This window comes from Empidonax traillii, unplaced genomic scaffold (genome assembly GCF_003031625.1).
Source record: "Empidonax traillii isolate 1590-97213 ecotype Southwest subspecies unplaced genomic scaffold, ASM303162v1 scaffold1128:size488575, whole genome shotgun sequence".
NCBI lineage: Eukaryota > Metazoa > Chordata > Aves > Passeriformes > Tyrannidae > Empidonax > Empidonax traillii.
In genome coordinates, this window is record NW_020956321.1 from 419,712 (window position 1) to 432,948 (window position 13,237).

General features: G+C 43.6%; 1 protein-coding gene across 1 annotated transcript in view; it reads right to left on the reverse strand.

Annotated features, from left to right (window-relative positions):
- DDHD1 (DDHD domain containing 1) overlaps nucleotides 1–13,237 on the reverse strand; it is a 63,980-nt gene that overhangs the window by 30,624 nt on the left and 20,119 nt on the right. Inside the window, exons 5-6 of the mRNA XM_027905166.1 lie at nucleotides 7,117–7,245; nucleotides 5,094–5,241 (exon numbers count right to left, since the gene is read on the reverse strand). Of these exons, the coding sequence (XP_027760967.1) occupies nucleotides 5,094–5,241; nucleotides 7,117–7,245 (277 nt within the window). The remainder of the gene's footprint in view (nucleotides 1–5,093; nucleotides 5,242–7,116; nucleotides 7,246–13,237) is intronic.

Sequence of the window (13,237 nt, forward strand, 5' to 3'; positions counted from 1 at the left end):
ACAAAACAAGCTGTTACAAAAGTATTTCATGCCCTGACTGTCACCTTTTACCTCTTGGGCTGAACTTCTCTCGCAAGACAAGCTCAAGTTGAAACCTGTAAGCCAATTTTTGGGATAATTAATTCAGAATTAATACCAGCACCGAAGGATGAAAAACAGGCATGTGATACGTATTTAATGCAAAGCAAGTGTTTAAATGGAACATAAAAACACCAAATATCTGAAAAGCTAAAAATTATAGGAAAAAAAAAAAATCACAGGAAATCTTCATTTAAGATTCCAGCAGCATGTATTAATGCACCGAAAGGCCTCTGAGAGGCTCTGTAAGGACCTGCATAGCAATGGAAATGTACCAAAATAGCTATTCTGAGGTAATTATCATAATGATAATCCACAATTAAAATGTTTTCTAATGGGATTTGCAATAAAAATGTAATTGGTGATTACACCAAGATGGTGTTGCTTATGCAGGCAGCGTTTTTCTGGTGCTACAAACAGCACCACAGACGAATGGAATTTTTGAATCCAAACAGCAGAACCAGACAGAGGCAGACAGAGACCAATTTTAGGGTGAGAGCAGCCCAGAAGTGGCACAACATTACAGCTATTATGGAAAAATACAGAAGAGTTACTTCATTCACCCCTCAAGCACAGGAGATGATGAAATTCAGAGTCACCCTAAAGGTCTGAGCTCTACCCAAGTCAGGTAAAAGGTCTGACCTTTACCTGAATCAGGGAAAACAACACAATTTTTTTAAGGAGGTTGGAAACATGGATAGTAACATTTCCTAAATGCCCAGAATTGGTCACCAAGTTGATTAAAGAGATGGAGCACCTCTGCTGTGAGGAAAGGCTTGTGGGATTGTTCAGCCTGGAGAAGAAAAGACTTTGGGATGACCTAATTGTGCCCTTCCAGTACCTGAAGGGGCCTACAGAAAAGATGGAGAGAGACTCCAAGGGATTGGAGTGACAGGACAAGGGGAAGTGGATTCAAACTGACAGAGAGCAGGGAAAAATGGGATATTGGGAAGAAATTCTTCCACATGAGGGTGGGCAGGCCCTGGCACAGGTTGCCCAGAGAAGCTGTGACTGCCCCTGGATCCCTGGAAGTGTCCAAGGCCAGGTTGGACGGGGCTTGGAGCAACCTGGGCTGGTGGAAGGTGTCCCTGCCCACGGCAGGGGGCTGGAATTAGATGAGTTTTACGGTTCATTCCAACCTAAACCATTCTGTGATTCTAAATTACATTCACTGTGTGTAATGACATCTCCTCCTCCCAGTCTAAAAGCACAGGTTCAACAAAATCAGAGATCGGGCTTCAGTGAAAAAAATATTCCAGATATTAATATAATAGTGCACATAGTAAAGACATCCCAAAATGATTTATTTTCAAGCTAACACCTGCTTCATCATAAACGTGGTAATTCCAGAATTCTGCACCTGATGGCAAATAAAACCCCCCTCCAATTAAGTACATTATGCTATAATATCTTGGTTTATATTGCACAGAAATACAGAGTATACAATCTGCTCCATAAATAACCATCTCTAGGCTACCAAAGCAGCTCACAGCACATTATTCTGTTCGTGCTGGGGTGGCTGAATCACTGTTCTAGCCTGGAGGAGGGACTGTCTCTTCCCAGACGAGTTCCCAGTTAATACTGGTGCTGACAGGAGCAGCTTGTTGCACCAGCTGCTGTGCTACATTTAGATAATAAATGTGTTTAACTACACAGAGGAGAAACAAAATTATGTCCCATCTACCACAGAACTGTTCATCCAACTGTCGATAAAAGGGCATCTTTTCCATTTACCTGCTTCCAGGACACCCTGAAACCACAGCATCCGACCGTAATAATGAGGAGACTGAGCTCCATTCCTTAATGAAATTAGTGCAGACAATTTGAAATTACCCTGGACAAGAGTTCTGTGTTCACCTCTGTAACCAACAGGATCTGCTTAATGATGCAGAAGCATCATGTGAGCTGCACCAGGTTCTTCTCAAGGTCGTAACCTGAGGACAGAACCTGTCAGATGAGCTCTGAGGGGGCAGGGGGGTCTCTCACTGGTCTGGGTTACAGACTGTTCCATGTCTGGGTTATAAACTGTGTTTTTGCACTTTTCTTCCCTTTTATTTCTTTTGCAACTCCTTGTTCGTGTGAGGCCACGTTCTTGTGCTGGGGATGAACTGCTGTGCTCACGCAGCTTGGAATAAACACAGAAGTTTTATTCCAGAGCAGAATGAACCCCAAAAGAAGCGACAATAAACGCACAATCCAAAGGTAAAATGGACAAGAGATTTTTTTGTGGATGGTAGAAATGAAAGGCACACCTGAACAAGTACTCCCTTTTGGAAATCCCAGAGTCACTCCAAGCATCATACCCAGAAAATGCAGGGTGTCATAGTGGTTGTCTCACCCAACCAGCACATGGACCATCCAGTACTTAAAGGGACTCCAAAAGAGTTGGAGAGGGATTTTGGACAAGGGATGGAGGGACAGGACAAGGGGAATGGCTTCCCACTGCCAGAGGGCAGGGTTAGATGGGATATTGGGAAGGAATTCTTGGCTGTGAGAGAGGTGAGGCCCTGGTACAGGTTGCCCAGAGAAGCTGTGGCTGCCCCTGGATCCCTGGAAGTGTCCAAGGCCAGGTTGGAGCAACCTGGGACAGTGTAAGGTGTCCCTGCCCAAGGCAGAGGGTTGGAATCAGATGGTCTTTAAGCATCCTTTCAACCCAAACCATTCTGGGATTCCATGATTTATATCCCAAGCAAGAATCAAGCCCTTCAAAGCCCAAGACAGTGCTGAGCTCTGACAGTACCTTCTACGTGTGCTGGTGGTACCCCAGCCACTGGTAAGGGAAGAAAAGAGTAGTGACACTGAAGGACAGACCTGTGGCTTGAGTTACAGATTTAACAAGTCTGCAACTACAAATTTCCTGCTAAAGAATGTGCCTTTCAAAAACAAAAAAACCCCACTGACATCTCTTCTCCTTAGCTTCCACTTTCGAGTGCGAGTGGTCAAAAAATGTTTCTCTGTATTCATTTTATTTTTCAAAAGGCAACATTTGATTGATGTCCCCCTAATGGAAAAAAAAACCAAAAACCAACAGAACCAAACAGCACACATATATCAGGGATGAAGGTGCTAACAGAAAGTGTTAGTATGGCTTGTGAGAGCTTGGCAGACGTTTCCTCTAAAATTTCTTCCCAGAACATATGGGATGTTCCTCACTGATAAGTTTTAAGCTATTAAAAAAAAAAAAAGGAAAAAAAAGAGAGGTTTCAATCTAAAACGATGCTCTAATTTGCAGACTTTTTAGAGAATGCAGAATTTATGCCAATAATTAGCATTTTACAAGGCTATGCAATGCTGTCTGATATTTCTTGAGGGTATGAGAGAGATTTACTGAAGCGCATAAAATCTTGTTTCCCTTTTTGAGAAAGTATTTCATATACTGGGCTGCCAATTAAAGCAGGACTTATGGAATGAACATCTCTGCGCTGCAGCCTGAGCTGAAGTTAATCCACCCAAATAACCCCTGTATCTACGGAAAATGGGGCAAGGAGAAAGATAAAGCAGAAAAAACTTAACGATTCCGAGGTGGAAGTTTTATTTCTCGTCGCTGTTAAAGCAGCAACTTGTATTTCGGCTATTTTCACTCCCAGTGTAATTCCATCCTACAGAAATGGAACTTTTATTTTGGTGACTAAGTTTTAATCAGGGGCTGTGGAGTGTTTTCTCTCTGGTTTGGACGGCTTGCTCTTCAACAACATGACTAACAGAGCAGCGAAGTGGCAGAACAAGGGGAGTGGGGAGCAGCAGGTTGTTGCTTTGAGATGACATCAGAAAGTTTACTCTGCCGCACCAGAGGACACTGGAGTGGCCGAACGAGCTGCAGGAGCACTGCTGACACGACGGCAACACCCCACAGAGCACGTGAGCACTGACCTACATTCCCATCCTGGATTCAAAGGGAGCTTCACAAAGCTCTTACCACAAAACAGTCCCAGCTCTACAGACACTTCCACAGGAGCCACTGGGTCTGTCAGTGTTTCTGTCAGCTTTTGATGGAACGTGGAACTATTTGGGGCACACAACTGAACCATCTGTGCAGCACAGATCTGTAATTCACACTTTTTTAGCCTCCTCTCTCAGCTACTGCAAGGATTCCTTAATGTCCCCCACAATGCTGTCATCACAATTTACAATTTCCTCTAATATTCAAACATCTTTTCAGGCTCAGAGAATCACAGAATGGTTTGGGTTAAAGAACACCCTGTTCCAACCCCCTGCTATGGGTAAGGACACCATCCACCAGCCCAGGTTGCTCCAAGCCCCGTCCAACCTGGTTGTGAACACTTGTGTGAAGGACTTTTGTCCTGTTAGGAATGACAACATTCCTGGTAGATCCCTGTTTCCCCTCTCTTACCAGCATGCACTCTGCTTGCTCACTGTTCTGACAACCAGCTGGAACAAGAAGATATTCCGCTCAGAGATTAACTTTCCTATACTACTTAATCAAAATTTTTCTGCTCAGTTACTTAACTTCCTAATTGATATCTACTTAACTCACCCAGGTATGACCTAGAAATAACATTCCCTTTGAGTCTGACCAAATGAAAACCTCTCCCTGCCCAGCAGAGTCACTGACAAGTTGTTTAGGTGGGAAAACATCCCCAAGACCATTGAGTCCAACCTGTGCCCACCACATCACCCAGCCCAGAGCACTGAGTGCCATGTCCAGTCTTCTCCTGAACACTGCCAGGGATGTGGACTCCAACACCTCCCTGGGCAGCCCATTCCAACGTCTGACAACGCTTTCCATGAAGAAATTCTTCCTGACATCCAATGTGAACCTCTCCTGGTGCAACTTGAGGCCAGTTCCCTAAAAGTCACGAGTACTGGCCAGAAAACCAGACTAAACCTTTGTTCTCCTTGCTCTTCTGGCTCACAGCTGCTCTCCCTAAGTCCATACAACCCAATTACCCCAGGAAAGAGTGAGGAGGAGAAGGAAACAAGGGAAGATTCGGCTTAAACCAAAGGCTCTGCCGTCACTTATGTTCAGGCCACTTCAAAGGTCACAAAGCACTCACATGGCTGTGTTTTTGATGATCCTTCCTTGGTCCATTTTCTGCCCAATGCCATGCACAACAAACACAATGTGACTGGTCTGGGGTGGCTTGTCTTCTAACGTGGCTTCTTCTACGTAGCCTCTGTGTAGCCTTGTCCCACTGCTCGAAGCTGCAGAAAGAACATTATCCCAGATCAGTGACACTCCGAGAAGTGCAAAGGTCTTACCTGTTGACGGCGGCTTTTCTCAGCCCAACACGCTAAAGTACTTTGAAAATAAGATTATATAATACAGAACTGGAAGGTTAAAGGACTACCACGCATTTTGAAATACACCCACTTTTAAATTCTTGAAAGGTTTCGGCAGCCAGGTGATGTTAATTGTATCAGTCAATGAATTACAAAGCCATTTCCGCCGTACAGAGAACTAATCTGAGAATTTGTTTTGAAAAACAACTCCTTAGAAAACAGTTGTGTAACTGTCCACCCACCTCTACAGCACAATACCCTTCTTCTGGATGTCTCAATCATTAAACATCCTTTTATCTCCACCTTACTCCCCCAGATGGAAGAATCGTGGAAATGATCTGGCCACGTAAGTAATTAAAGTGTCAACCACTCCACCCGCCCCCATTAAAAGAGCTGGTTGAAGACCTTCACAATTTTTCATTTTGATGGGGAAACACCCGTTTTGCTTCAAGCTGATCCAACCTCAAAATCTGCACACTCGTCCTCCAGCTCAGTGGCCAAACCAAAAATCAATTACCCGGGGTAAATGTGGGTATTTTCTCCCTGCTGTGCCGATGGGATGATAAACCCACTGGCACTGTGTGTCTCCATCCCCCTCTAGTGACAGACCCACGGAGGGGACCCAGAGCCCGGCACCAGTGCTGGCCTCGAAAACTGAAACAAACACCTGATTTTGTTTCCAAAGAGGAGGAAAACACCACAAAACCACCGAGGACTTTTTTTTCACCCAAGACAGGTTTTGTTTTCCCATTTAATATTTCTGCCCCCAAACTGTTTACAACAGATCTTATTATTTATGAAACACTTTCCAAATCACGTTCTGGATAAAGTACTTCATTTCTTCTGGAACTGAAGCACTGAATTACACTATTTTTTTTTGGCAAACATTAATTAAGTATGCACCCAAGAGCCCTAGGGGGGCTAAGAGGGCATTAATTACAAGACAGAGGCATGGAGATTAAAGCCAGACCTATTACCTGGTCTTGCCTCTTCAGAAACCAAGGAACAAAACAGATGTTTATGTTCTTTTTTTTTTGGCAGCTGTCCTGCACAGGACGTGACAGAGGGGGAAAAAAATTCCAAATTTTCTAGGTTGGCAATAATCTGCCTTTTCCTTGAGAGGGACCATCCTCTCTTCCAACCACCTCAGCCTTGCTGGCTTTATGACTGGGAGTTCTCAGCTTAGATGAGCCTGAATTCCTACTGGAAATTATTCCTGCTGGAAATAATTTTGCTGAATGTTAGTTTTTCTAATTTTTTTCTAAACGCTTCACCCCTTCTCTCAGTTCATATGCCTGTTTAATGAATGGAAAAAAGGGCAGGAGATGGGGAAGAAGGAAGGTATGATCATGTATTTAAGGAATGCATCACAATATGCAAGTCCACAGTGGTAAAGTCAAGGTTGCAAAGGGAACTGTAATATTTATAGTAGTAATAATTCTGATTTCAGAGTTGGTGCCACTGTAATATTTTAATGTATTTGTTATGCAATGCTAATTGCTGCATCCAAAATCTGTATTAAAAATAAAATATAATAAAATAAATATATACTATAAATAAAATAAAAATTAAAATTTCACACCTGGTTACAATAATGTACTAGGACTATAAATATTAATATAAAATATTCATATAAAATATAATATTAATATAAAATATTCATATAAAATTAAAAAAATGCAACGGTCAAAGCAGGCCACTCACATATTAAAACTTCAAACTTTCCTCTAAGGTTAAAGTAAAAAAAAAAAAAAATCCAAACAAACTTTAAACACTGGTATTTATGAGAAGTGTTACCTTTGGAAAACCCCAACTTTTGTGTAACAGTCCTTGCAATTTTGGACGTAGTTGCATCGCTGTACAGATACACTTCATCCACGCTGTGCCAGTCCACATGGTTCCGACTCAGCTTTAGGCTGTGAATAGCTGCAGCAAAAAGGAACAATATTTCATTTATATGGGTAAAAGGAAAAAAAAAAAAAGAAAAGCCTCTATAAACACAGAGAGAAGGGTAATTCGTACACAAGGTTAAAATATACAGCTCCATTATACCTGAATTCATATTATTTCTTACCTTGAGAAGTTTTTAACGTTTAGGATTAAACTGACTGGCACGTGCAGCAGCTTGGAGGGCAAACTGTGAGGGCACTTCACAATCAATCTCCTCCCACCCTCATTTTGGGATGGTAGGTTCCCAAAACACTCCCTTAAAAAGCAGGGACAGGGGGCAGGGGAGTGGGTCCTGAAATACTGCGGGTGGGTGTGAGGACCAGGTGGCTGCTCCAGGTACTTTCATCACTTAAAAAAAAAAAAAAAAAAAAAGTGGAATTTCAATCCTCTCTGCTGTGAAATCCTGTGGTCTGACTGCTCTGCACTAACAGAGGCTTTCAAGGCCCCATTACTAGAAACCTCCACTGCATTTCTTCCGTTCAGAAATACCCAGGAGCTGGAAAGTCAGGCCAGTGAGGCTCTGAATGAGCAATTTCTGGCACAGAACATAAATTAGCTCTTTCAAAAGCCACTGAGAGCTCCAGTGTGTTGGTTTGTTTTTTGTTGTTTTTTTTTTTTTTTTTTTTTTTTTTTTTGTGCAGTTACTGTGTTTTCCAGATTTGGAACTGATTGAGCTCTGGGACTGACCTCATGACACACTGCCTGATCGTCGGGATTAAGCACAACAGGGATGTTATAATGAAAACCAAAATCATCTCAGGTTTGGAGCTCGCAGGGGGGCAAAGCAGTGCCCCCACGTACCACAAGGAATTCGGATTTCACCAGACTTTGGAAATCTGCTGCTTAGGTCCCATCTAATGTGGGGTGTGCTGACAACAGCAACAGCCCTGTGCCCCCTAAAAAAATTGTTATTTAATTGCCATTGGTCCTGCTAAAAAATCCAAAGTCATGGAAAACACACAGAGGGGCTGTTTGGGGTTTGTTTTTTTTTTTTTCCATAGCAAGCAGAGCTCTAACCTGTCTCCTACTTGAATCACCCGAATGAATTTTCTGTACTCTTTTTAAAACATTCTGAGAAAGCCTGAGCCATCGTAACCTCATGTTCTAACTCTGCTACAGCACAAAACCTGCCACCTGCAGCCAGATGTTGTGACCTTTCTCCTGCGGTAATTTCTGTTTCTTTGCCAAGGCAGACAGACTTGACACAGAACTGATGAAAAACTAAATGAAATCTGTACGAAACAAGGGGATTAGGAGAGGATTAGCCCTGGTAAACATCTGATTCACTAAAAATAACTATAATTGCATCGATGTTTTACGCTGACGGGGCAAGACACGGTAGCTTAAGGTGGCCAAAGCAAGCAGCAATCTAGTGAGAACTCCATGAACATGTTCCCTGCAAGCACAGCGATGAATCCATGTCCAGAAATCTCAGTTTAGACCCGGAGAAGGGAAGGAAATTCCCAGCAAAACTCCATCTTTCAGCTGTGGAGACGACACATCACAGAGACTGTGATGTCCTGAAACAGGAATACAGAGTCCAGGGGGAAAGGCAAGGACCTCCTTGCAGATGTCTCTGCAAGACCCTCCAACCTCAATTCCATGGCCAATGTAGATTTTTATGCACGGTCTAGCAGGTCTGCAAGAGTTGTTACATCTGGATTTCACAGGATCCCTCTCAGAGTGTGATCCAGGGGAAGCTGACAGAGGAGGGATGGAAGTTGGATGCCCTTGGAGAGTGCTGTGCTCAATGTCCAAAGAATGAAGAGAAGAGAGAGAGGCCCGTGGCCAAGTCACTTAGTACCACTGGAAGAGCAGCAGTCTGGGGAGGAGTGATCCTCAAACTCCTTCTGGGATCAAGTCCAGCCTCTCTACTGGAAAAAATATACAGGAAGAAGCAGCTTTTCTGCCCCCTGTATTAGTTATTCTCACTTGGGAAAAAAAAATCCCTCACTCTTATGGTGTTCTTCCTAAATGTGAATATTGAAGGAATATCAAAATCAAACTACAAGACATGGAAGAACTGGTGAGCTGCAAATGGAGCTCAACAGAGCCAAGTGAAAGCTCCTGCACCTGGGTCAGGGCAATCCCAATAATAAAGGCTGGGCAGAGAATGGATTGAAAGGACCCCTGAGGAAAAGGACTTGGGGGTGTTGGGAGATGAGAGGATCCAACAAGAGTGTGTGTTTGCAGCCCAAAGGGTCAAATGTGTCCTGGGCTGCACCACAAGAAGTGTGACCAGCAGAGAGCTGGGGGTGTTCACCTGGAGAAGAGAAGGATCCAGGGAGACCTTAGAACCCCTTCCAGGAACTAAAGGAGCTCCAAGAGAGCTGGAGAGGGATTTAGGACAAGGGATGGAGGGACAGGAAAAGGGGGAATGGCTTCACACTGACAGAGGGCAGGGTTAGATGGGATATTGGGAAGGAATTGTTGGCTGGGAGGGTGGGCAGGCCCTGGCACAGGTTGCCCAGAGAAGCTGTGGCTGCCCCTGGATCCCTGGAAGTGTCCAAGGCCAGGTTGGATGGGGCTTGGAGCAACCTGGGAGAGTGGAAGGTGTCCCTGCCCAAGGCAGGGGGCTGGAACGAGATGAACTGTATGGTTCCTTCAGTGATTATGTGACAGTGAGGAGATTATTAAGATACTTGAGAGTTCAACCAAAAGGAGCTTCTGCTGCTGACAGTCCCAGGGGTATGTTAAAAGTGAGACAGGGAACACAAAAACCTGTCATTGGAGAGGATCTAAGCCTGAAAACAAACATCCTTAAAGAAAAAAATACAAAAAATAAATATGCAAACTGCGCTATCCCACAGGTGTGGGACAACAAGGGCTGCCATCTCTGTTTGGAAACTGAACCTGAAGGGAAACTGAACCTGAGGAAAGGAGATGTTTTCCTGAGGATGAGGAGATAACATTCTCTATCCTTTGAACCTCCTGTGTGCTGCAGAGGTGCTCAAACTGACAATCCAGGAGCTTCTCACGCCAAGAGATGTCACAGCGTGTCAGGAAGTCATCAAGGCATATCCCAGCGTGTCTGAGGAAGCCAAGCTGCAGAATTCCAATTAGGCAGTGGGAATGGCACAGGGGAATGCTGTTCCTGTTTGTTCCTCTGCCTGCTGGGTCCCCCAGGAGCACAGATGCCACATTTGGGGACTCTCTCCATGGCACCTGGCTGGGATGCTGCCAAGCATCACCAGCGGCATCTCTGAATGTCAGACACAGGAGAGGAAAGGTCTCCCACAAAGTCATGGGGACAGGAATCTCCCTCTGGGCCGGATTTCTCGCAGCTTTGCTTCCACATGACACTTCTCTGACACTGAGAGCGTTCACGTGGACATCTCTGTAGGTGCACCTGGCCCAGATGCAGAAAACTCCAGGTACTTTGCACATTTCTGGAAAAGAAAAGGCTCCAGGGAGATCTTGCAGCAGCCTTCAAGCACTTGAGGGGTGCTTATAAAAAGAGGGGGAGCGACTTTTTACATGGGGAGACAGTGACAGGACAAGGGGGAAGGGTTTTAAACTGAAGGAGGAGAAATTTAGATTAAATATAATGAAGGAATTCTTGGCTGTGAGGGTGGTGAGGCCCAGAGAAGCTGTGGCTGCCCCTGGATCCCTGGAAGTGTCCAAGGCCAGGCTGGATGGGGCTTGGAGCAACCTGGGATAATGGAAGGTGTCCCTGCCCATGGCAGGGGGGCTGGAATTGGATGATCTTTAAGGTCCTTTCCAACCCAAACCATCCTATGATTCTAGATTGGGATTGAAGGCCAAGTCCACAGAAATGAGACCGAATTTTGGGTTCCTTTCTAGCCAGAAAGTAGAAATGAAACATTTTTTAGGAATATCGACCAGGAAAGACATCTACAGTGTGAATCCCTGGAAGACAGAAGCAAAACCATGGAAAAACAAGGAGAGAAGCACAGGCGAAGTGAGAGGGATAAAGAAAGGATTTCTTTCAGCTGAAAAAAATCAATGGTTACTATCACATGAACCTCCAGTTTTCCCCAAGATAGATGAACACAGAGGGAGAAAAAAAAAATCCCTCAAAAAAAGTTTTAGTATGAAAAATGAAGAGGTAAAACTTAAAATCCAGAATCCATACTCCTAAAGCCTCGAAGAAGTTGATTTCAATTAGGCCGCAGAAATTCATCTTGAGTCAAAATAACTGGAGAAAAACTGAGAAGAAGAAATCCTGTACTAATTTTCTTGCTCACAAAGCCTGTGGGGAAGCTGGGATTGTGCACCCTGCACGTGCCAACATCCTCCCAGCTCCAGAGCCTGAGGGGCTGGACAACTCCAGCACCACATGTGGACGGACAGGCACCTGAACGTGGCATCTCTGTTCCAACTGTTCAAAATTATATACCTTTTAAAGGTAAGTACATGGTTTTTTGGTGTTTTTTTTTTTTTAACTTGATGTTTTCATCCACCTGCCAAGACCAAAGCACGGGGCGATTCCCTTCTCCCAGACTTTGACCACGCTCAAGTCAAAATCAATCCAAAGGAAAGCATCTTTGAAGGGCTCAGAGTTGATAGTGCCTCCAGTGACAAAGGCACTGTCACTCCAGTCAGGCTGGAGACCAGAGGAAGGATACAGACTGCCTGAAAACCTTTCCTGCCTTCTTTTTTTCCCCCAGGATTTTTAAATTAATCTGTCTTGCAAGCAGCAGGTGCTACACAAAAGCCTGACACGTTGCACAAGGAGCTGAGAGCATAATTTGGCTGCTGTTCCTTTTTTAACATTGAAGTTCTCGAACATAAACCTGAGGTAGAGCTGTAGATTTAAAAACCTTTTCTTATTTATTAAAAAAAGAGTCATTAAAAAGGCTATTGGTCTTAATTAAAAAGGGCTGTTTCCCGCTGCTGTCATTTTTATATTCAATTCCTCAGTGTCACTATTTGTTACGTAGGCACCAACTTTCCATTTTTAATTCAAGCACGTTCATTACCACACCTGGACATGATTTGAGGGGAAAAAAATACACAAAATAATTTCAAAATTACAATCAGAGAAGTCCTTCCTTACTGCTCTGGACAGCAGCTACGCTTATTCACCTTTAACAGACTTGAGTCCCACGTGTGAGAAGAAGTAGGGAAAAGTTTCCTAGGAAACGTTTTGGGGTTTCAATCATTTTCGTTTGGACCCAATGGCAGGAAAAAAAAAAATAATTAAGGGAAGTCAAAAGGCAAACATTTATGCACGTCAAACTGAATTCTCAGACTTTACAACATCCCCAGGAGCTGCAAGAATATATGGTACCACAAAAGTTAACTCCAAACTTACCACGTGCATTTACATTTTACACTGAGGGTTTCAGAAGCCTTTCCAGGAGATTTTCCACAGTCACTGCAGTCAGTGAAAGTTTAATCACTACTGGCTTTAACTGGTGGCGGAGAAAGCCCAGAGACAAGAACTTCCGAGCCTTCTGCAACCATTAAATGGCTCCTGGAAGATTTATTCCCACTTTCTGAATTAATTTTTTACACACCATCAGCTGCTGCAAAGGTCAGGGATGTTTTCTGCAACCCTTACCATGTATTTTATGCAGCTTCCCCTTTTATATCCTATGTCCATATCTCATTTCATTCCAGTACTCACATAAAAGCTGCAGTAAAAATAATTTACAACATAAAATTACAGATTATTACCCAAAAGGAAGCGGCAAACAAAACACTGTCTGGTATAAATCCTCCGTTCCTTCCCTGACATAAATTATCTCGTTCCAGGCCCGCTGCAATTCTAAAAAAAGTTGCTTTTATTTTACTGAAAAAAAAGCCAAATCATGTATAAAGAGGGTGAGGAACAAATGTTTATAGAGTTTTTTCATCAGTCAACAAACAATTATAATCAGCATTTCTGCGTGACACTGCGAGCATCTACTTTTCTCTAAGACTCACAGCACTTCTACTTTTCTTCTAAGATTTGAGACGCTTTTTCCTTCCCTCTGGAAGGAAATGGCACAAATACAGCTCG